Below are 25,626 nucleotides of genomic sequence, written 5' to 3' on the forward strand. Positions count from 1 at the left end.
ATAAATTGAGAAAATGGGTTAAGCATCAATATACAGTTTAACAGTTTAGGTCATAAAGTGAACACCGTGTAACCACTGCCCAAGTCAAAAAAAGTAAATATTGCCAGCACCTGGAAGCCCCTTAATGTACCTTTCTAATTGTAATTCCCCTCCCCACCAGAGGTAGCCACTGTCCTGATATTTTATTGTAATCATAGCCTTCCTTTGCTTTGTAGTTCTAAAGCTTAGAGATACATTTCTCTAAACCATATATTGAGTTTTTCTGGTTTTTGAACTTTATATAAATGGAACCATAGTATATGTGTTCTTTTGCCTTGTTTTTTTTTTCACTCAGCATGGCTTGTAAGATTCATTTGTGTGTTTACTGGTTTTTTTTTTTGAAAATTTGCAAACATAAGAGAAGTTGAGAGAATTGTATAATGATATAACTATATATTCTATAATTGCATTGCCATCACATGACTAAGATTTGCCTATATCAATTGCTTTTTACTTCTGAAGTGTTTTAATGTAAATTACAGACATCTGTAATCATACATCTCCAAAAAAAATAAGGAAAGTGTTCTGTGTAATCCAAGACCATTATCATATGTAGCAAAACTAATTATAATTCCCTAATATGATCTAATACCCAGTTCATATTCATATTTACCTAGCTGACCCCAAAATGCTTCAACAGCTGGTTTGTTCAAACTAAGATCCAATCAAAATTCATGAAGAATGCACTTTTGACAGCATGCTGAAAATGAGGCTGTTTCCTTCCTTTTTTTTCACATATACCTACTCAGTTAACAGAGCTCCCATAGGACCTGACTTCAGGTACTTATCCCATAGTCAAGAGGAAAACAAGTAGCCTCCTCTGTGTTAATGACATGGTCTACCTCATACTGTATCACTCCAGAGGAAAGTATGCTATCTGAATTACTTTCAGAAGACAAGCCTAATAGAAATGAAATCAAAACCAAAATTGTTATCTTGAGGAGATACTCTGTAGTACTGGGCTGCTTGAGCTTCTTCAGGAAGTCTATAGCTTTCTTTATTAGGGGAATGCACATGAGGGCCGGCCCAGCCAAGGGAGCTCATTGGAATGCAGGTCTCTACTGACTGAAGTTTCTACCAAGACCACAGGAGTGCAGGTAGGTAGACGGTTGGTCATTCTGATCTATTAGGATCTTCCAGGTCATCATGTCTTCCTAACTTGATATTGCTGGACTTAGGGTTTTCGGTTGTGTTTGTTTCAAATGTTTACCAGAAAGCTCTTGATGAAAAAGCACGGCCCCTGCTGAGCGAGCTGAACTCCCTGGTGCCTTTTTACAACAGAACACCTCATTTGCTTTCTGCAATCTGGTATTTAGATCAGCATCTCCCAGAGGCTTTTTCTCAGAGTACCAGCCCCATGGTACTCCATAAAAGGGTCATATTGTCCAACGAACTGGGGAGGAACGGTGAAACTGAGTTACACTGCTTCCTTTATTCCAAGTCTTCTCAGGGCCTTCAGTGTGCTAATGAACATGGTGATTCTCCAGCAGTACATGGCATTTCCCAAAATTGTTTGTGCGCAGAACCCTTTTCTCAGAGCATCTCTGTGGGTTACTATTCTGCAGAAACAGACTTTAGAAAGTGCTGATGTAGATGACTTGGATATAATTGCAAACCATAGTAAATAAAGTCTCATCTCGTACCTCATGGGCCATGAAGAATTTATCCAGGCTCACTGTGTAGCTTTACACAAGTAGAGTGGTTGGGCGTCTGTGTTGGAAATGAGGGATTTTGTTCATGTAGACTCTGCTAAAGTTCCTACTGTGATCATGGGGGAGGGGCTAACAGAGAGCAGAGATCAGGATCTATGCTTATTGTCTTGCAACAAGGACAGTGAGCCCTCAGATTTCAAGCTTGTCCAACCTGCAGCCCCTGGGCCACATGCATCCCAGGACAGCTTTGAATGCAGCCCAACACAAATTCGTAAACTTTCTTAAAACGTTATGAGATTTTTTTTTGCGATTTTTTTTTTTTTTTTTTAGCTCATCAACTATTGTTAGTGTTAGTGTATTTTATGTGTGGCTCAAGACAATTCTTGTAATGTGACCCAGGGAAGACAAAGGATTGGACATCCCTGATTTAGATAGAAGTTCCATGTGGTTTGGATTTTTAGAGGGGAAAAAAGTTCTAAACTGACCTGCCTCTCTCTGCTCTTGAGGATCACTTGGCCTTAGTTGCCAAATATAAAAAGAATTTTCTGGCTGGGCACAGTGGCTCACACCTGTAATCCCAACAGTTTGGAAGGCCGAGGCAGGCAGATCATTTGAGCCCAGGAGTTCGAGACTAGCCTGGGCAACATGGCGAAACCCCACCTCTACAGAAAATACAAGTTAGCCTGGTGTGGTACCGCATGCCTGTCCCAGCAACTTGGGAGGCTGAGGTGGGAGGATCACTTAAGCCTGGCAGGTGGAGTTTCCAGTGAGCCAAGATTGCACCACTGCATTCCAGCCTTGGCAACAGAGTGAGACTCTGCCTCAGAAAATAATAATAATAATAATAAATTTTCTTTCATTTTGAATTAGTGATTCGATAAGCTTTCCTTGGATTATCAAGTAATTGAAAACCTTCTTACCTAGTAATAACTAGGTTACTGGCAAAATGTTTAGATATTCATGGTACCTGAGGTAGTGAAAGACCCAATATGTGGTACTCATACAAATTGCCTCTAGATTAATATGACTTTTTATTGAATATGTTTAGCATATCATGTTGTCTAAAATTAGACATTCAGAGTTGCATTCTTTTTTCTTTTTTACATTCCTTTCCATTTTCAACATATCATTAGATTGACAGCCTTATTTCTTTTCTCATTAACTTCCTTATGACATAAAAGATCAACTGATATTTGCCACCTGGTCTTTTGAAATGGAAGACCACTAGGTTTTTCTCATTGCTCCCCTTTCTCCTCTTTTATATATTGTTTATATAAACTTAATTTTGAAACATCTCTTTATCTTAAGAAAGCATTTTTCTCTAGAGATAGCATAAATGTGGATTGATTGTTTCATTTGGAATCCTTCTAGGCTATAGGTGTTGCATCATACTAATACGTGGGTTGATTATTATGTTTTGAGTCTTTCTAGGCTGCAGTTATTGTATCATATGAATAATTCTCATTATCATGAAGCCAGATGGGAAGTGGAGGCATGTTCTAGGTTCTGGAGGCTCATTGCATTTGTCACTTGTAGATTTCTAGCCTAAAAAGTTCCTTTCACTGGAGTTGTAAGATTTACAAAGGATAAAAGCTATAGATTTTACTTGCAAGTAAACTACTCAGCAGTAAGCTACCACAAATTTCATCATTTCTCAATTGCTTTTCCCCCTTCAACTTTCTGTTCCCTTCAGAATGTAATTTAAAGGCAGTTGAGCAGAGAATTCAACAGAGATAGATTGTCCTGGAGAGAAATCTAAATAAGTTTCTGCTCTGGTAATCTGAGCAGGACCAAATGACTTGTTCTAACATCAATATTGCTTTTTCTCCAACTTCTTCATCTTTACTTCATCAATACTTAAAAGTTATGGAACGTAAGAGTTTCTTTCTTCCATCAGTACTGGGAGCACATAGAAAATACCCGGCCCAGAAATTGTACATCTAGCTATATATTCTAGAAGAATCCTTATACATGTTTACATGAGTGCCTGAACAAGTATGAATACAGTAGCGATGTTTGTATGCCACAACGTGGGAACAACTTAACTTGCCTTCAGCTGCAGGCTGGTTAAATAAATCATAGTACCTACATCCCATGAAATGGCATGCAGTACTCAAAAAGAATGAGGTGGGAAGAGCCATGGAACCATTTGATAAGTTAGAGGAAGAAAAAGACTTGTAGAACAACATGCATAGAATGATTTCATTTATGTTTTTAAAATGGTATTTGTATATGGTGTGGGAAGATATGACTGTTGCAGGGGAGAGGCGGGGAAAAAGATGGAGGCAGTAGTGGATTTGATGAGTTAGCCTATGGAGGGAGAGAGAGTGAAAAGGACTGTTTTCTCTTGATTTCTTGAGTTTTTTACAGTAAAATATTTTCATGTATTATTTTTATAAATAAGTGTGTGCGTGTGTGTGTATGTGCAAGACATTTTTTTAAATGCCCTATTTTTAACAAATTCATCTAACCTAGGTATTCCACCAAGGAGAATGAGCCCATCCAAGATGCTTATTTTAAATTCATCAATGTCAGGCTGGGCACAGTGGCTCACACCTATCATCCCAGCACTCTGGGAAGTAGAGGTGGGTGGATCATCTGAAGTCAGGAGTTTGAGACCAGCCTAGCCAACATGGTGAAACCATGTCTCTACCAAAAATACAAAAAATTAGCCAGGCGTGGTGGTGGGTGCCTGTAGTCCCAGCTACTTGGGAGGCTGAGGCAGGAGAAAGGCTTAAACCTGGGAGGTGGAGGTGGCAGTTTGTCAAGATCGAGCCATTGCACTCCAGCCTGGGCAACAGAGCAAGACTCCGTCTCAAAAAAAAAAAATTCATCAATGTCAAAGAGACATAGGATTCCCTGGCTCATCACAAATTCATATGGAGAGGGAGATTGGGAAAATACATTAAGGAGGTATCATAGGGAACTGGCTTTCGTAAATACAGCATAGACTGACATGGTGGCTCAGAAGAGGAGTTTAAAAAATGACTAAACTAGAACTACTGTCACTATTAGTAGAGGTGGTCTTTGGTCTTTTATCTCCAGACGGCTCATTTCTAAAGTACTGGCTCACATGCAGACAGATTTTAGAACAACAAAGTGGAACAGAATGCTGTGAGAATTTCCCTAGTTTTCCTGTTTTTTCCTTCTTTACAAACCAGTGCAAGGATTGGTGTGTTTTAAACTGGAGATTTGATTATTCTTCAGGTATGGTGAGGCCAACAGATAAGAAGACAACTGCCATTGAAAAGATCGTTTTACTCCCAAATCCCAAGAGCAAGGGGCATGCCACCCAAGAAGGGCCACACAGGGGGAGGTATGGGAGGAAAATGTGGGTGTGATCCTTGTTTGTGGTTTCCATGGGAAGGAACAGGCAAGACAGAATAAGCAGGCTTAGGATTGGCCAGCGGGAACACTTTCAGTGGGCTCTGTCACATAGGGGTGGTCTCTAGTCATCTCGTACCGGCCCTGGAGTGCTGAGGACAGGTGCACAGCGACTGGGAATGTACTATAGCTCATTAAAGGAGGTGGTCAGGACTGTGGGCTCTGAATAGATTCATTTGGATGTGAAAGGCACATTCAAAGAATTCTATTCACTCTCTCTGGGAATCAGCCAGCCACAGGAGAGGCAGTCCATCCAGGGTCGGCAAGGCTCCGAGGTGTCAGAGCATCAGTAATACAGAATAAAAGGGCATGGTGAATACACAGTGGTAAAGATGCTAGAATAGCCATGCCTTTTGAGGTTTCATGCCTAGTTTTTATATTAAGGCAGAGTTTGAAGGCAAGTTTAGAGAGCCTTCCTTGGACATGCCAACCTTTAAATACAGTTTCTTGGGGCCATTTTTGGCTATGTTTGGCACTCTAATTGAGAAATCACTCTCCCAGTCATATTTCAGGCAAGTGAGATATGCAAAATCTCTTTTTTTACATGTCTGGATCTTGTCAGCTAACATTGTTGGTCTATAAAAGCAAAGCACAATTTGCTTTTTTCCTTTCTGTCTTCAGGCTTCTCATATGTTGGTTTTGAATTGTAGACTAGATGTTTCTAGAAGTAGTCTTTGCACCTTTGCTGGTTTATGTAGTTCTGTTTTGATGTTTCAGTTCCCAGCATCACATTGTAAAGCCTCTGATGGTTTTCTGCATTGACTGCAGGCTGGAAATTTGGTTATTTTCTAAAGATCAGGGAGTTGCCTTGGCCACCTTCTAAGCCACATATTCATTGTGGGGAGAACTAGATTCCGGATTTTTCTGTTTTGGTTCTACTGATCAATGAGGTGTTAGAGGTTTAAAACATTGCTGAAAAGAAATTTACCTTTATATGCTATATTTCTAATTTTTCAATTTTAATGTTGGCCTCCTAGCTTTTTGTGACCTAAAGTTTATTAATTTCTTAGTCTGCTTAGATTCACTATTTTCATTTTTTTAACTAATGCTTTTGCTATTACAGGCATTTTTCTTTAACAACTTTATTGAGGTATAATTTACATACCATAAAATGAACCCATTGTAAGTATATTTCAGTAAATGATTTCAGTAAATTTAAAGGGTTGTGCAGCCATCACCGCAATCCAGTTTTATAACCAAATGGTTTACACTGAAGCATCCCCTTGTGTGGACACTTGGATTTTATACTGCCCTGTATTTTATTTTATTTTTTATTTTATTTTATTTTGTTTTTTTGAGATGGAGTCTCACTCTGTTGCCCAGGCTGGAGTGTAGTGGTGCAATCTCAGCTCACAGCAACCTCCACCTCCTGGGTTCAAGTAATTTTCCTGCCTTACCCTCCTGAGTAAGCTGTGATTACAGGCCACCACGCCTGGCTAATTTTTGTATTTTTAGTAGAAATGGGGTTTCACCATGTTGGCTAGGCTGATCTTGAACTCCTGACCTCAAGTGAGGCCCACCTCAACCTCCCAAAGTGCTGAGATTATAAGCTTGAGCCATCGTGCCCCAGCCTGCCGTGTATTTTAATAACTGTATAATATCAGGGTGATTTTTGGATTTGAGAATAGGTTTTCTTGTTTTAAAATAAGTCCTTCTGACTTTATTTTTTTATATAAAAATAATATCTGCTCTCATGCTTTTCCAGCACCTCTAGAAATACAGATGTTTGCTTAAAGGGATGGATTGCTTTGTTCTGTTCACTTTCATTTTCTACCTCCCAAAGACCAAACACTCCCAGGCAGTCAGCTCACCCTCACACCTCGGTTCTCATTTAGCTGATTTATCTTATCCCTGCCATCCGTCGGGCTGGTACATGACACATCACACCTTCTCTCTTTCTCAGTGGCTCACTCCTCTTCTTCTAAATTCTTTAACTTTTCATAATTCCTTCTTTTTTCTTCCTTTTTCATGTTTGTTCTACCCAAAGCCAAAATTATCGAGGAAGGAGGGTCAGACCATACCCGGTTTGTGAGAAGGGAAACCATTGTATTTTCTTTTTTCCCCATGTTAACCCCATTTCCCGCTGTGTTTTACGGGTCAGTCATAAACCAGGTCCAATGGTTGTCCCTTTGCACCAGACAGCCCACAGTATTTTACTTCCTGGAGCAGTGGTGAGCTTGTCCTAGTGTAAAAGTTAAAGCAACTTCATCTTGGATGCTAATCCACCATGTTGGCTTCTGATTAACCCCAGGTCTTAGAAGGCCTCTGAGATTTCCAGTTTATCTACTGTTCTTTGTGCAAGAGCATGTACTTATCGTAAGTGCTGCCCTTAGGTCAAAACAACCTTAATGTTACCATGCTTCGGTTGTCCTACACTTTCTTTTCAATCATGCAGACCCTTTCCATATAGTATATAAGCCCTGGGTCTGGGAGAATAATGGCCTGGGGATCCACTATCTCATCTCACTGCTGCCCAAGACCCAGCCCTGGCTTCTGTTTGTGAGTCCCTAGTACAAATTCAGAAGATTAATTTCTCAGCTTTTCTTTGTCCTCTCAGCTTCCTCAGACATGGGGGGGTAGATGTGCATACACCTGCCTGCTGCAGAACACTTTGACCCCACTGAAACTTAGCTCCGACTTTGGAAGAGCTGCTTAAAGTAAAACCAGAAGAGAGGCGTCATGCATACCTTGTTAAGAGAGATGGTAAGAAGAGAAGAGTTCCTGGCTGGGCACAGTGGCTCACGCCTGTAATCCTAGCACTTTGGGAGGCCAAGGCGGGCAGATCATGAGGTCAGGAGTTCGAGACCAGCCTGGCCAACATGGTGAAACCCCGTCTCTACTAAAAATACAAAAATTAGCTAGGCGTGGCAGCAGGCGCCTGTAATCCCAGCTACTGGAGAGGCTGAGGCAGGAGAATCACTTGAACCCAGGAGGCAGAGGTTGGAGTGAGCCGTGACCATGCCACTGCACTCCAGCCTGGGTGACAGAGCAGGACTCCCTCTCAAAAAAAAACAAAAAAACAAAAACAAAAACAAAAAAACCTGAAGATTTCCTTACAGGGAAGAAGCTCCTGAGAGTAAAGTGGAATTATGTCACTTTACCATGACTTTCAACCCAAGTAAACTCAAATCAGATTGCCTTCTGTTTTTAGAGCCTTTTTGTTTTCCTATACATTATAATCATTCTCACAATGATGTTGCGTCATGGAGAAAAAGGGAAGAGCATTAAAATCTCTTTCTGCCCTTCCACTTACTGCTGTGGTACTCTGAGTAAGTTCATTTTGCTAGGCCTCAGGTACCTCATTGTAAATTGGGAATGATTATACTTTACAGGATTGTGGTGAAGATTAAGTTAAGTAACAATTTTTCATGCTTCTCAAAAGAATCTGTGCATTCGCTGTGGGCTCAGGGTTCTATACCAGGAATGGACAAAGCCATAGAAGAAATAAGCCATCTCTTTCCAGCATGTCACTTTAACTTGGAAATTGGTGGTGATGGAGCAGGAGTATTTTCTTATTTAAATTAAAACAGATATATTATGTGATTTCTACATTTACTTTTAAAGGAAACTTAGTACGTTAAAGAAATGTACTTTATTTAACGCTTGGCTTGGGCAACTTTGAGTCATACCCTTGGAGCCCCTAGTATTCTCCCTTTGTCATAAGGAATGTTTCCATGGAAAAGTTTGAGAAGCACTGGTGCGTGAAAGCATCTGGCATAGTTTGTGCCACATAGCACATTCTGATTTAACTTCCCATGTCTGTTTGTTAACGTATCCAACTGCATTTCCCTAGCACATGCTTGATAATGTCTCTTGGATGTGGCTACTAGCATCGAACTTGTCATGCATCCTCCAACCCCGATTCTCACCCCGTATTCCCTGCCTTAGTCATGGACAGCACCGTCCACTGAGTTATGCAGTCAAGAACCAAGGCATCCTTCTTGGCCTTTCTCTTTCCTGCATATCCCTGTCCAAGCTTTAACATCTAGTCGTGTCTACATTGCCACCTTCACATGTCTTGGGTGCATCTTTTGTCACTGTCAACAGCATCTTCATCTCAGCTACCATCATCCCCTGCCTAGATGCCTGTAATCACCTAGTCATTGGCCTCTTTCCAATCCATTCCCTATATTAAAGTGAATGTTCATCTTTCGTATCCTCAAAGCTGATCATTTCTTCCCATTGCTCTTAGAATAACATGGTCCATGAGGCCTTTCATGGCCCAGCCTCCTACCCCATCTCAAACATTCTTCATCTGATGCTGGCAGCTGCAGCCACACCAGCTTTCTTTCTGTTCCTTCCTGGCACCATGATTTCTCCATCTAGAGCAGGCTGCTCTATCTGGAGCATTTCCCTCGGCCCCTACCCAGCCCCCCTCGGCTCAAAGATCTCTTCTTCAGAAAAGCCTTTTCCAACACCCCAATCAGGGACAATATTTACCATATGCTCTGATAGGAACTTGTCCCTTTTCTTAAGGAGGACTGATCTTAACTTGTGATCACACATTAAGTAATATCATCATTTGATGATGGTCTGAATGTCACATGAGTCTGTAAACTCTATCACGGCAACAGCTTTCTCTTTGGTCACCATTATTTCCAGCCCCAGCCGGTGCCTTTGACTGTGGACAGCGGATCCACAGTTGTTGAGTGACAGCTGATGTCCAGACGGCTGAGTGCTTAGCCTGAGAACATCCACATTTCTCTTAATAGCTCAGGATCTTGGACCTCCAAGTCCAGGGTTCTGCTCACCTCATTGCAGATCTTCCTTTAGTGCTGTAGACCAGGTCTCTCCACTTTAGTCTGTGGTTTACAACACCTAGAAAACCTCATTTTGTTTAAGAGAAATCCATTTTATTTATGCGGTTAAGTACAGAAGGGGAAAGCATCTCTTTATATTTGGATGGCTTTTTGTCACCCAAACATCTGTAACAAACCCCGTACCTAAAGCCCCCCTGCTTCACCTTACCTGTCCAGTCTTCTTCCGCTGTGCTGCTGTGCTGCTTAGCAGATCTTTTCTTTTCTTTTCTTTCTTTTTTTGAGACAGAGTCTCCGTGGGTTGCCCAGGCTGGAGTGCAGTGGCACAATCTCGCTCACTGCAACCTCTGCCTCCCGGGTTCAAGCAATCCTCCTGTCTCAGCCTCCCAAGTAGCTGGGACTACAAGCATGCGCCACCACGCCCAACTAATTTTTGTATTTTTAGTAGAGATGGGGTTTCACCATGTTGACCAGGCTGGTCTCAAACTCCTGACCTCAAATGATCCACACACCTCAGCCTCCCAAAGTGCTGGGATTATAGGTGTGAACCCCCGCGCCCGGCTGCTTAGCAGATCTTTTCAAATCAGGCAGAACTTTCTAACCTAACTGCATGCAATTCCCTGTCCTTTCTCCAGCCCTTCCCCAAGCTCTGAATAGAACATCTTTCTGCCTTCCTGCCACCATATAATGTCATCTGGTTTGACAAATAAAACTCTTGAACCCCCACACAAACACTGTTTCCATGTTTCCTGCACCCAGCTTTCCCCCTTGTCCTCCCATATAGCCCTCCTGCCGTCACTTCTGTGGGTACAGATTTATGTCTCTATTTTAGGGTTAATATGTTCTCCGTCAGCTCTGTGTGAGTGCATTCTAACCTAACATTTATTTTTCTCCCTCATACCACTTAATTCATTATAATTTCAGAGAGGGAGCTAGAACGTAACATTTTTAAAATAGTAAGTTCCAAAATATATAATTAGTGATTCTCAGCCGAGTCATGCCTGAAAATAACCCAGAGAGCTTTTTCATCACAATGGAGATGTCCTGGTCCCACCCCGGACCTATGAAATTGGAATGGCTGGGCTGAGGCATCAGTGTTTTCCCAGTGTGGCAAAGTGACTTGACTAAGGTCACTCGACTCATGTCCCATAGCTTAGAGGGTGGCAGAGTTAGAATCACAATCCTTGTTGCTTGCTTTCTTTCTAGTTCTTCTTCATATTCTTTGGACTAAATTCCGTTGAGGGCAGTGTGTGTTTAATTAATCTGTATCTGAATTTGTCTGCATAAAGTAGTTTCCTTATTTCATAGCTGATGATTTTCCCCTGAATATGTTTTCAAAGGCTGTGGAGGTTGAGTCAGTGTGTACCAGAGACTACGCCAGCTGCTGGAATAGCCTTCTTTCCTCCCCATGTTCGCCCGTGTCCCTCCTTTGAGCCACAGGCCTGCCTCTTGGGCAGCCCCTCATTTCCTCACTCCTGGGCTGTTTCTACTTGATTTGCCCCCCAGCACACCCACTGTTACCTCTTCCTTCCTCCAGCCCCGCTGCCACCTTCCCAAGCACTTGACCTAGGTGCATGGTGGCGCCATGGTGGAGGTGCACTGGGTAACTGAATGGTTCCTTCTCCACTTGGCTGTTCCAGCTTGGAGCCTAAGAGAAGAGGGCAGTGGAGGGGCCGTGCCATGGAAGCCACCCCTACCTTTAGACAGTATCACCTCCGGACCTTGGGAGGCCACACCAGAGAGCTTCTCAGAAGATATTTTCACACCATTTTTAAAAATAGTTGGAAAGCAACGGAATCCTCAGTGAGGCATGATCTCTATGAACTAGATCATTGGAACAGCAGTCCCTCCTGGGAGGAAGTACCATGTCCAGGAAAGTTCAGTAAGACATGAGGCTCGGCTGACATCCAAGGTGGCGTTTCTAGCATTGAATCCCAGTTCCTTTACTCAATAGCGATGTGACTCTGACAAGTTGTTGAGCTTTTCTGTGCTACAGGTTCAACCATAAATTGGGGTTCAATTAAATAAGAACGCCTACCTCGGCTGGGCACAGTGGCTTACCCCTGTAATCCCAGCACTTTGGGAGGCCAAGGCAAGTGGATCACGAGTTCAGGAGATCAAGACCATCCTGGCTCAAACCATGAAACCCCGTCTCTACTAAAAATACAAAAATTAGCTGTGCGTGGTGGCATGTGCCTGTAGTCCCAGCTACTCAAGAGGCTAAGGCAGGAGAGTCGCTTGAACCTGGGAGGCAGGGGTTGCAGTGAGCTGAGATCGCGCCACTGTACTCCAGCCTGGGCAACAGAGTGAGACTCTGTCTCAGAAAAAAAAAGAATGCCTACCCTGTCATAGGTGGTAATTTGAAGATTATTTGGAAGCTTAAATGACATAATCTGATTAAAAGGTTTATTATGACAGTATCAAAACATATTAACTGGTATGTCTCATTAGCTCACATTAGCAAAGCACGATTTACAGAAGCTTTCTCGTACGTTACATTGCCATATGTGTTAACATAGGATCCTTTAGAAGACAGCTTTGTTACCTGCTCACATCTGCCTCCCTGTTTGTCTTCTGTTTGTAGCCCTGGAAAGGAAAATATCTATGAGGCAAAGCAGAGAAGAGCTGATAAAGCGAGGAGTCCTGAAGGAAATCTATGATAAAGGTAAGGAGGATTGGTCTGTCATCCCCGGGTCAAAGAGTCATGCGTGGAATCTGCATGCATATTGCTTGGAGTTCCATTTCATTTTCTGCATCACCAGATATCAGGATTTGAACCGTTAAAACTCCAGACAGTTCTAGAGAGAAAAGAGAACATAGCAGACAGTGCTGAAGCTGTCAGCATCATATGAGACGAAGGAAATAAAACTCCCTTTTCTGAGCATTGGAATCAAACCACAGGAGGCTAAGCAAAATGATGTGGCCCCAGGAATGATGCAGGCACTGGTTGTGAGTCTGTTGGTATGCAAATACACACGACCAGGGTGCAGTCACCTGTTTAGGCCCTTTCAGCAACTAAGGATTCCCAAGACAAGTGTGAGAAATCCATACTCATCTAGGATTTCCTTAACTTGTTTTTGTTTGTTTGTTTGCTTGCTTTTGGTGGTCCATCTTGCCACAATAGAATAAATTGAAGGAGATCAATTTGTGATATATGACTGTACATTTAAGATATTGGAAATGATAATATTATGGTGCTTCAAATGCTCTGTGAATGTGTCCACAGATATTTGCTGGTGAATACCACGTGTCCTTTGCTTATTGAATTATTGCCTTTGAATATGAATGTATGCAGTGATCTACATGGCATATGAAGTATCCTTCACTCCTCTTTTCTAAGAGCTTTATGGTATTTTAGTTTATTATGTATATCTTTTGGAGACAGGTTCTTGCTCTGTTGCCCAGGCTGGAGTGCAGTGATGCAATCACGGCTCACTGCAGCCTTGACCTCCCAGGCTCAAGGGATCCTCTCGCCTCAGCCTCCTGAGTAGCTGAGACCACAGGTGTGCATCACCACACCTGGCCAATTTTTGTATTTTTGTGCAGACAGGGTCCCACTATGTTGCCCAGGCTGGTCTCAAACTCCTGGGCTCAGCAGTCTTCCCACCTCAGCCTCCCAAAGTGCTGGGATTACAGGCGTGAGCCACCGCGCCTGGCCTTTGCAATTTTCAATTGAACTTGCATGCGTGCACCTTCTCTTCTTGCTCCTCCTTCCTCCTCTTCCTCCTCCCTCCCCTCCCTCTTATCTCTTTCTCTCACTCTGAGGACCACACTCCCTCTGTTAGCGCTTTAAGTGAAATAACAGACTGTCACTTCCAATCTTGTTAAAATCATCAACAGTGGTTTTCTATGTCAGGTCTTCTGATTGTTTCACGCAGGTGTTATCTGGTGGGCCAGATTATTAAATCACATAATATTCTACTTTAACAATCTGTCCTGATAGTCAAAGTGCTCCTGTAATCTGCCGACGCAGTCCATTTGCTGTGTTTTTGTAGGTCTTCTACATGCCTCATGTGTGTTCTACTACAACGAGGCAGGTGGTACTTCTGGGTTCTGGCGCATCTTTCAGACTCCACTGTTTTGTGGGTTGCTTCTTATTCCTCTGGTGAATCTGACCTCCTTCATTCTTGTCATGGGCCTTCCCCATGGTATTTTGAAGTATTTTCTCTTAGCACAAATTACTAGCCTGAAATGCAAGAGAAAAGTGGCCTAGCTCTTGCCCTGCCCCGGTGGCAAGGCATAATGGAGGCAGAATGTGAAGGTGCATGATTCCAAACTACGTTCTGTCATTATCAGAACCTCCTGGGGTCAAGCAAGCCCTGTGGTAAGCCAGTTTTATCCATCGATCTCTGTGTACGACCATACGAGCATACCACTTTTTTGATGGATTAAGCTCTCCAGGAAAAGAATCCATACTTTTGTTGCATTTCTTCAATGTCTTGCTGCCTGTATGATCCCCCAACCCTCCCTTGTTTTGTTGTTGTTGTTGTTTTGAGACAGAGCCTCCCTCTGTCACCCAGGCTGGAGTGCAATGGCACGATCTCAGCTCACTGCAACCTCCACATCCTGGGTTCCAGTGGATCTCCTGCCTCAGCCTCCTGAGTAGCTGGGACCACAGGTGCGCACCACCATGCACGGCTACTTTTGTTTTGTTTTATTTTGTTTTTTTAGTAGATATGGAGTTTCACCATGTTGGCCAGGCTGGTCTCAAACTCCTGACCTCAGGTGATCCACCCGCCTCCGCCTCCCAAAGTGCTGGGATTACAGGTGTGAGCCACCGCACCCGGCCCCTCCCTTGTTCTGATTTTAAATCTCCATGCTTCATCATAAGCTCCTTTCCCCATATTCACCCCCCAGGAGAGATGGAAAATGTTTAACTAAAGGTATAGTATTATATAGTAAGCACCCGAGTGCTTAAATAAGTATTATTGTTACAGCCAAAACGTGTTCAGATCCACTTAAACAATCCCTCTTCTCCCTCAGGAATATTCTGAAGTAGAGAATACATGTACAGTAGCATTTATTATTTCCGTTACATCTAATAACTGGGTTAAGATAAGAATTGCCTAAGTGGCTTCCTGACTTATAAAAAGAAGTCACAAACTGTTGGAGCAAAAGCCTCATTTGATAGGGAAATGAGCCTCATTTGATAGGATCCCTGAGACTGGAGGGTCCCTTAGGCTACTCTCAAGGAACTCCAGACTGTTGGTGCCCCAAGTCCTCACCAACAGTTAGGAGTTCCCTGAGAGCAGGCACTGTGCCTCTGTCACACTTGCTTCTTTCTCCATCAGCACACATGGAGCTGACACAGGACCTGCACTCAGTAAGTGGCTGCGGGCCGGGCGTGGTGTCTCACGCCTGTAATCCCAGCACTTTGGGAGGCCAAGGCGGTGGATCGCTTGAGGTCAGGAGTTCGAGACCAGCCTGGCCAACATGGTGAAACCCTGTCTCTACTAAAAGTACAAAAATTTGTCGGGTGTGGTGGCATGCGCCTGTAGCCCCAGCTACTTGGGAGGCTGAGGCAGGAGAATCACTTGAACCCAGGAGGTGGAGGTTGCAGTGAGCCAAGATTGTGCACTGTACTCTGGCCTGGGCAACAGAGCAAGACTCTGTCTCAAAAAAGGAAATAAATAAGTAAATCTGTACATACATACATAAATAAGTGATTGCAGAGGGAAGGACCAGTCTAGTCCCCACATGTCACTTGTCACCACAACTTCCTGTTTTACTTTGATCCTTGCACTTATCACTGTCTGTTCTTTCTGTTGTTTGTTGACTGACTTTGCTCACTAGCACATAAACTGTAGGAGAGCAGGGGCCTCAGAGGCTGCGATTCCCCAAGCCCCAAATCATGTCTGATATAGTTTGGATGCTCAAAAATGTTTACTGTTTGGATGTTGGGAAGAGGAGAAGAGGAGACAGGCTAAAATGAAAACTTCATTGCACATAGTAGTGTATAGGTTTGTGTTTTCTATGGGATTTTCTGATAAAAGCATTCATTTTGTATCTCTGTGGATATTAATCTCATTGCGTCATATTATAGTATATCTACAGTTAGGAGCATGAGCCCTGGAATCAGTTTCAATTCTAGTTCCACTGTTGACCGGCTGTGCAACTTTAGTCAAGTTGCTTGACTTCTCTGTGCTTCTCTTTCTTTATCTGAAAGTATGGGTGATGTTGTGATGAGGATTACAGGAGATAGCACATATGAAATAGAACAGTGACTTTTTTATAACAGTGACTTTATAGTAATCTATAAATTCTCAATAAGGGTTAACATGCTGTGATTGTTGGTAGTCTCATCATCATCATCATTGTCCTTTATATTTTCTTCAAACCTTTTATGTGCCTCACCCTAGGTGACCCTATCAACAGGCCCAAGAATTCAGAAGGGTGAACATCACTGTCCCCTTTTGTCTGAGGATTTAAAAAGTACAAAGATCTGTGACCTCCTCAGAATGGCCTTCGTGTCGGTGTCCACCGAGAACCCAGTCTTCTGTATCCGAATTCGGTTCCACCTGGCTTTCCTCTTAGCCTCTAAGCAAGTCGTTTTCCTGTCATTTGTTCTTCCCTTTCTATAATATCATTCTTTTTCCTGTATCTGAGATTCGGGGGGGTAAATCAAATAGAATTTTATTGCCACAACCTGATGAACAGCAAATGGCAAAGAGACTTTCTTTTTTTAAGTTGTTCATTTCAAGGATAAATCTCATAGATTTGGAGCAATCATTCCATATTGCCTGGCTGGTCATTCCTCATTTTGCACCATCTCCTTGTGTTAGCGCACATGACTCTAGCTAGTTACCGGCAGCAAAATCGTTTCCACCAGCGATGCATGGACCCTGACAGCTGCCGCATTGATTTGTAATGACTGTGTCAGCCTGTCCACCTGCATGCAGCCTCCAGGCCCCACCTCTGTTTGTGCCGCAGTTATGCTGTTTGTGTGCACGATACTACTAATGTGGTGGAAGATAATTTGTCTTTACTAGGTAGGATTTTCCCTTCCAGTGCTTTTTACATTATTGATTTTGCCTGATAATGCCCCACTTGTTCATAGAAACCATGAAAATAAACTAGTGATTTGAGAGTCATAATTCTTTGGGCAGAGTACACACAAAATTAATGAGGTTTTATTACTCTGACAGTTCTCAAAATTCTTTCCATTTTTCTTCATGGGTTAAAATCCCAAACTGGTCAATGAATTTAATTCAGGCAAAACGAGAGCTTGGGTCTAAGAAAAGTAATCTCACATGTCGACTGAACCGGCACAGAGATTCCTCATTTAACAGAGTGTGTTAGACAAGAAGAGCATAGTTATTCAACAGCTTTTTTTTTATTATTGGCTTCCATATTGAATCACATAATTTTACAATCCAGAGATTTAGATAAAAGTTTTAAAATCAGAGGAAATAGTTTGATCTCTAGATATATTGAGGCCAGGTAAGAATGCAGCACACTTTGAAAACCACATAAAAGGCAATTTTAAATTATGTTAGTTGTGATGGTAGCATGGACAGAAAATTGTAGGTTATTTTTTTCTCATTTTCCTGATTTTCTACAATATGATTGTTTTATAAAGAACACAACTTAAATGTTAAGGTGAACTGCCAACACTATAAATAGTAAAAATGTTAAACCAATTAATGGCGTAAAATAATCTATATTTCGACAGTTTATTTTTATTTATTCCTCAATCTTACGACCTATTTGCTTAAATTTGAACTTAATTTAAACAAACTAAACAAAGTTTAATTAAACAAAGTTCTCCTTCGCTCCCGGGCTATGCATGTATTTATTCATTCAACAAATTGGCACCAGGTGCTCCCTCCGTGCCAAGGAGTTGCCTCGGTATGGAGCTACAGTGATAACCACAATTGCAAAATCTTACCATTTCAGAGTTTACCTTCTACTCAGAAATAGGAAATAATACATATAGTATTTGTTGCCAAGGAGTGATGAGCGCTCTGAAGAAAAACGAAGCAGCAGGATAAGGAAATAAAGTCAAGCGAAGGGGGAGGGGGTTGTGATTTTAGGTCAGTGTAATCATGGAGGACCTCTTGTGGGAGGTGACATTTTCACAGAGACCTAAACGAAGTGACTGAGTGGCTCAAACAGGGGCATGGGCACCCAGATTCTGAAACCTGGTCCTACTACGACTTTAAGGCAACTTGTAACTTCATTCATGAGCCCTTAAGTTCTTCAGATTGCCCCGGGATGTTTCTTTTCAATAAAGGCCTCTCTGTGGCATTTGCTTCTCTCTCATTACCCTGTAAATCAGAGCCCGTCACTGCCTGCTCAAAGCCTGCAGTGGCTCCACATTTCACTCAGAAATTCCAGGTTTCTACAACAGCGTAAAGCCCTGCATGGTCTGCCCTCCAACCCCTAACTTTTGTTTTCACTCTCTTCATCCCTCCTACAAACTCCCTTTCCCTGGTGCCACTTCAGCCCTGCTTCCTGGCCCTTGAGGTTGGCGTTGGCTGCACCTTCTTCCAGAAGCCTCTTCCCCCAGATATCCAGATGGCTGGCTCCTCTTTCCAGCCTTGGCTGAGGTGTCACCTTCCCAGTGAAGCTTACTCTGCGACCACCAAGTTTAAAATTGCTGCCGCCTCCTCTAAGTTCTTAGGCCCCTTACCCTCCTTCTTCCTTTTTTCTTCTATCTCTTATCACCTTCCACCTTCAGACGCCTGTAAATTATGTATTTATCATGTTAATTTTTTCTTGCCGATCTCTCCTCACTTCATAAGCTCCACCAAGCAGGGCAGGGGTCTTCGTCTGATTTGTTCCCTGTTGTAGCCCAGGTGTCTATAGCAGTGCCTGGGACAAAATTGATGTTCAGCAAATGCTAATAGAAAGCAATGAATGCAGGCATGAGGTAATTTCTGCATGTTCACATGACTTGGTTTATTCACTGCACTGGCGAAATCCAGAATACTAAGAACACTGATCCCCCTTATTTATTCAGTTTTATGGTCCATAAAACTTTATTGCCAGTTATTTAAATAGGTAATATTATATTATGTATATATTTGTATACATGGATGCCAAATGCCCTACTTTCAGATAGTGTCTTTAAGTGGTATGGGAAAAATATAGCAATGTCAGTCAATAGTATAGTCATCCCGAGGTATACGCAAGGGATTGGTTCCAGAACCACCTCCCGTACCAAATTTCGCACATCCTCCAGTCCCATAGTCAGCCCTGTTGAAACCCATGTATACAGAACATCAGCCCTCCAAACACAGGTTTTTCAATCTGTGTTGGGTTGAAAATAATTCACATATGAATGGACCTATGCAGCTCAAACCCGTGTCATTCAAGGAGCAACTGTATATTGTTTGGCCATTAGTAAAATAGTGATAATATTTCTCACACTTGGCGAGGATCTCACGAAGTCACCTGGCTAGCTACTGATTATTCCAATGTAGGCACGAAGCAGCTGAAGCCCAGAAAGGTTATTGATGCAACCTAAGTCACAGCCGGTGAGTGTGAACTCTTAAAACCCCTGCTGAGATCACATGTTCTTCATGTGGGATTTATAGGGACACAGGAAAGCTATGCACATTGGTTGTCTGAGAATCTTAATAAATATTGCTATTACTGGCTGTTGCAAGTAATCTCTACAAATAAACATGATGCTGTATTTGTAGAATGTTAGGGGATAACAGTGGTGATTGTGCTATTTCCATCACTGAATTTCTCTATGAAGCCTCAATTCTACCACAGTGTCACTCACTTTGTATGGTATGGGTATGTTTAATTCACGTGGATGTATCTTTTATTGGGAGGATGGGGAGGGAAAAGAAGACCACTTCTCTACCATCCGATGAAATGACATTTTCCCTGCATGTTAGACAATTCCACACCCTAAATGTGGCAGCCTGCTGTGAGATCACTGAAGCTGCCGCAGCTCACCTGGTAGTTTCCACTGCAGTCCTACCTAGACCTGGGGGAAGAGGTAATCCCACAGGGAGGGGAAAAGAGATAAGGAGGGCATGTATCCTGCAAGGAAAGAATCAAACTGACAGTGTGCCAGTGAGCAACTTTGCTTTCCATTGTGTGCTGGAAATTAGAGATAACATGCCACAGCAAGTAATAAAGTGCATTGAGGTATGTTTTTTTCCTTAATCAGGTTGGAGCAACCTTAATCAGGTTGGAAGGTGTTATTTTTAATTATAAACACAAACAGAAGCTTCCTGAAATGGACAACTCTTTTACACAGGGGTCGTATTTTTCGTCTTCTGACATTCAAGATGAAAAAGCCCAATATTTAAATTAAAAGGTCATCGTATTTTAAAAATAAAAATAAAACTTCTTCTCTGTATTAGAGGAGACAAATGTAGACTCGAGCCTTCTTAAATCCCATAGTTTATCTGGTATTCCAGGTGCATAGACTTCTAAATCTTGACGTTTATAGGAAATGCTTTTCACAGCCTTTACCAGGCACTATTGTTTGTCACGTTTTTAGCTGTTTCTGACGTCTCACCTAGAAATGGCATTTTCTGAAAGCTGTGATTTGGAGTAACCATGCGAAAATGAAAAGTGTTTACTTTCAGCATCAACAACCTATAATCATTTGTGTAGCACCTAAGCACTTAATACAATAGGTTTAGTTGGACTTGCTTTTTTAACAAAATCCACCTTTGAAAATGTAAAGGTGTTAAATTAAGACAGATAGAAAGTGGTTTAAACAATAAGAATAAAGAGCAATTGTGATAACAATTCTCTTAAGCAACACTGTTCTTTCAGAAAACCACTATCCCAAACCTAAAGAATTCGTGAGATAATAATTATTATTGTAATGAGTAAGCGTTCCACATAAATGTATTCATTCATTATATATCTGTGAGTGCCTGTTGTGTTTCAGGCACCATCCCGGGCACCAGGAATACTAGGAAGGCCAAGCCAGGCATCTCTGGCTAATAGAACTTACAGTCCTGATGACGGGTTTAGGCTGCTTGGCAGTTACAATGGAGAAAGGATAGTATTTTCAGGTGCATGTGGAAGCATCACCCACCGAGGTCTGGGGACTTAGGGAAGGCATCTTGGAAGGAGTGGTATCTTAGAGGAACCCTGCGGGGTGAGTAAGAATCATGCTAGAGAAGATAGGAGGGGTAAGGGAATGTTACAAGCCGAAGGACCAGTACAGTTGGAGGCACGGAGTCAGGAATAAATGAAGAGAAGGGGTAAGAGTGCCCAGCATGTCTGTAAGGAAAGGGGGAGTCAGGACAGATCATGCAGACTGGAAAATTATGTTTTCCACGTAATCAGATTTGCAGCCTCATCACACTGCCTGCAGGGAGACTGACTTGCAAGGAGAGCAAGACATGAATCAGGGATACCAGCTAGCTGACCGTTGCTGGGATTCAGATGATGTGATGGTGGGTAGTGGGGAAAAGGGTAGTAAGCATGGGGAAAAAGAGAGGACAGACTGGAGAGTTCTAGGAGGTGAGGTCTAAAGGGACTTGTGACCACTTAGATTTGGGGAAGTGAGGAAAGGAAGTAGGCAGTGCTGAGACTCAGGATTTGGGCGTGGGCAACTGGGTAGACCATTCCCTGAGCTGGGATCCCGAGAGAAGTGAGTTTAGGACACAAAACATTGTGATGATTTGTCCCCATTGAGTCTCAGATATCCAAATATCTAAGTAGACCTCTAAGTATACAGACATGAAACTCAAGGGAGATCTGGGCTGGGCTGGGCTGGAGATGGTTTGGACTGGTCAGTGTATACATCCTGTAGTCATGTAAATTGATGGTATTTCTCAGAGAGAATGTAGAGTAGGAAAATAAGGTGGCCCTGATAGAAAACTCCATGGAACCCCAACATTTAATGTTTGGGGAGTAAAAAAATGACCTAGGAGTAAGAAGGACCCTCAAAAACTAAGAAGTGGTCAAAAAATAGGAGGTCAACCAAAAATGTGTAGCATCATGGAAGCCAACACAAGAGACTGTTGCTCAGCTGGGGACAAAATGGCCCACACTGTCAAATGCAGACACATCAAATAAGACAAGGAATGAGAAAAAGATCAGGAATAAAAGTGCCCTTTTGATTACATTTATGCTATTATATAGATTCTTCAGTTACCTGTGAAGCCAATATGCAGGCAGCAGGGTGTAAGTTAAGATGCTCTAGATGCAGGTAATAAAAAGGTTAAAGAGACTGAAACAATAAGCAAATTTAGAAAGTCTGCAGGCTAATAATTTTTGTATGTTTGTCCTCTAAGGTATCCCAAATGCCTCAAACAATCTTAGAGTTTCTTGGTGCTCATTTCATATTTATTGTGTGAAAGAATGAAACTCACATAATAAAGTCCAATTGTAGGGCAGCTCCAGGGCTGGTTCATTCATCAGCTGTATACCATGGCTAATGGATGCCATCCTCTGGCTGTAACTCCTCATGGTGACAAGATGGCTGCAGTAATTCCTACATCACATGCGTATACCACAGTGTACAGGGAACAAACGAAGGCTATATCTTCTTGGTATCTTGATGACAGCAAGAAAATTTTGCACCAAAGGTTTTTCAGGATTACCCTCATGTCTCATAGATGAAAATTTGGGCAGATAACCATCAGATATTTTCCTCTAATTTTGACAAATGTTTCCATAAATTTAAGTATTGCAAGTACAGTCACCTGCCTGAGTGCTGCTGCATGATGTAAATTCATATTGGAATATCCACCATGAAACCACCCTTTCTAACTGCTTACCTGGACCCCTCCTGTGAACTCATGGCAGGGCAGGGTACGTGGGGCATGGTGGGCATCAATACCTCATCCACGTGTCCCCGGCCTTCCAATGCTCTATTACTCCCCAGCCACTGACATGCATTGACCTTTATAACTGGAAAGCCAGCCAAACTTTGGGAGTCTAGTAGCTAAGCTGGAAATAGCTTAGAAAAATGTTCCAGATTTCATACTTTTGCCCAAGACTTGTGTAAAGTTAGACAAGTCAATGGGGCATGCCACCCCATTCATAATGTCTAAAAGAACAGTACTCTTGCAGGAGTCCTGAGCCAGGGTTTCCAGTTCTGGCTCCATCGTGTTCTGTCTATGGAAGATACAGGGCATCTTTTCATCTCTCTAGACTCTGGTTTCTGATTGAATATAACCCCAGGACCCTAGACTGCTGCCGCCAGCAAGGCCAGGCTTTCCTTTGATCCCTTCTCACTGTTCCCAGGCCCAAGCCTGCTTGATTGAAGGCAGTCTGTTACCAACCGGGTGATCCTCCTAGAGTCTCTGGGAATCATTCCATCCTCCCATGGAATGATGAACTCTTCAACTCCATTCTGGCCCTTGCCTGTCATCTCATAAAGGACATAATCCCATTTGGGCTTAAAGGACGTAATCCAATGTGGGAAGTTAGGTCATCACCTGCTTAGAGCAGGTACTCGATCAAGGTTAGCTATGGTCTCCACCAGCCACCTACTTTCCCTGCTCTTCTGCTCTCCTTTCATGCTTTTCTCAAGCCCTCCTCACAGTCCCCACCCCACCCCACTTCCGCCCAGGTAGAGCCGAGATGCACTGAAGGCTCAGGACTCCTCCAAGGGCCATGTGTGCCTCTGTAGTTCTGTCTCACTGCTCTCAGAGCTCCCACTGTCCATGTGTGCCCTGAAGCTCATCCCCCATCCCAGCACTCCAGGTTTCCCACAACTGCAGTTTCTCTAATAGGACTACAGTACACTGAGCCAGACACTCATTATGGTGGAGATCAGTGTAGCAGCATCATTTTAACCTCTCTGTTCCAGAAATGGATTGACTTTTGCACACATGTAAGGCCCATGGTTGTGATTTTCAAGTCTACCTTGAGCGGTGCTGTCCAGTAGAACTTTCAACAGTAACAGAAATGTTCTGTCATCTGCATCGGCCAATGCAGTATCCTCTAGCTATGTGTGGTGGTGGAGCACTTAAAATGTGGTTACTCTGATTGAGGAACTGCTTTGTGAATTTTATTCCATTTTAACGAACTTGAACACCACTACATGTGTCTAGTGAATACCCTATTTGAGAGCCCAGCTAGAGAAACAGAGCTGTGCAAATTTTGAAATGGCCGTCCCCTATAACTTCCCTCCCCCAACTCTAGCCATTTTTTTTTTTTTTTTAGATGGAGTTTCACTCTTGTTGCCCAGGCTGTAATGCAATGGCGCAATCTCGGCTCACTGCAACCTCTGCCTCCGGGGTTCAAGTGATTCTCCTGCCTCAGCTCCCAAGTAGCTGGGATTACGGGCATGCGCCACCACGCCCGGCTAATTTTTTGTATTTTTTGTACAGATGGGTTTTCACCATGTTGGCCAGGCTGGTCTTGAACTCCTGACCTCAGGTGATCCGCTCACCTTGGCCTCCCAAAATGCTAGGATTACAGGTGTGAGCCACCACGCCCGGTCAACTCTAGCCTTTTCTAAAATCTTGGATGCTAGGCTCAGTTGGGCTACCCTATTAATGATGAAAGAGGCCCCTTTCGCAATGACTGATTCTGTGAGATTCAGACTATCAGATTCCATAGGAGAGAAACTGTGACATTCTGTTCATTTATATTCAATCTCTGCCCCAGTTGCATTTTTTATATCAAAATGCCCAGAAATAGCAAGATGGTATCTCCTCTTTCAGCTACAAACCTTGGAGCCAGAGTCATTATTTGGAAATAGTGGTCAGAGCCCTGATAGTTCATGAGGATACATCATCTGAGAACCATGCACTTGGCGTGCAGACTGCTGGGGAGGTATAACCATACCCGGGAGACAGGCACCACACAATTCCATGTAATGAGGTGCTCAGGTTACCAGGAGGCTGAAGGCAGGGGAAGCAGCCCAGACTCCACATGAGCCATGGTTTATTGACCATGAGGCGCAGTCAGAGGCAGCAAATACTAATAAATCCAGCAGGAAACAGCTCCAGGGAAGTGCAGCTGAAACAAGCTACCCAGGGTCAATGTCTTTGCCACTCTTGTGATGGAAAGTCATTGCATCTCACCTATTTAATGTTTTAGGCAAAGGCTTCTCAGCAAGAAGGAGAAGCCTATTAAAATCAAAATAGGATAATAAACTCAGAACAATAACCACAATAACAAAAATCAAGATGATTCTTTGAGTACAAAAACAGGTACCATTTCATTCCTTGTGTGAAAATATCCACCCCAAGTAACACAGAATCAATTAAATTCTGAGAATGAAAATAAATTTTGCACAGATTTTCAAGGTAGTTGGATTCAGAAGGATTTTGTGAGATGCCTGCGTGAGGCAGAAAAGAACATCACGGCTCTTGCCAGATTGTTCTTGCATATTGGTCAGAATAATCCAAAGACTTGGCTGCAGGTAGGGGTAAAAAAACTGGAAGATTCTCTGACTTGTAGATTCTGAAAATATAGGTTCCCTGGTCCTACAGACCCCTGTAGTGTCTGCCTCAAATCCTGACAGTGCACAGAGACTTTTAAACACAAACACACACAACAAAATGACTTTTCTTCACTTGGAAAAGTCCAAAAGTGCCAAAGAACTAATGTATTTGGTTGGTACAAATGTAATTGCAGCTTTAATGAAAAGTAATGACAAAAATTGCAATTACTTTTGCACGAACTTAAATCGTTTTTTGTTTTTTTCTTCTTCCAAGTAAGACTATCAAGTCTTTTTAAATGCCCAAGCATCAAATGATAGTCACACTCATTAGTAAATAGGCAACATTTAATAAGAATATATTGCTTTCTATGCTCTACATTTAAAATTCTTTAAAATGACAACTATGGCACCATGTAATCACACCAACTCCCTAAACTCAGGCAAACTGGAGAAAATATCTCCAACA

General features: G+C 42.6%; 1 protein-coding gene across 14 annotated transcripts in view; it reads left to right on the forward strand.

The window, feature by feature from the left end:
• PHACTR1 (phosphatase and actin regulator 1) overlaps window positions 1-25,626 on the forward strand; it is a 574,604-nt gene that overhangs the window by 432,522 nt on the left and 116,456 nt on the right. For all 14 annotated transcript variants that reach the window (XM_009450525.5, XM_009450527.5, XM_009450524.5 and 11 more), the window contains one exon: window positions 12,417-12,497. In XM_009450525.5, coding sequence (XP_009448800.1) covers window positions 12,417-12,497 — 81 coding nt within the window. The remainder of the gene's footprint in view (window positions 1-12,416; window positions 12,498-25,626) is intronic.

Source organism: Pan troglodytes, chromosome 5 (assembly GCF_028858775.2).
Source record: "Pan troglodytes isolate AG18354 chromosome 5, NHGRI_mPanTro3-v2.0_pri, whole genome shotgun sequence".
Classification (NCBI taxonomy): domain Eukaryota; kingdom Metazoa; phylum Chordata; class Mammalia; order Primates; family Hominidae; genus Pan; species Pan troglodytes.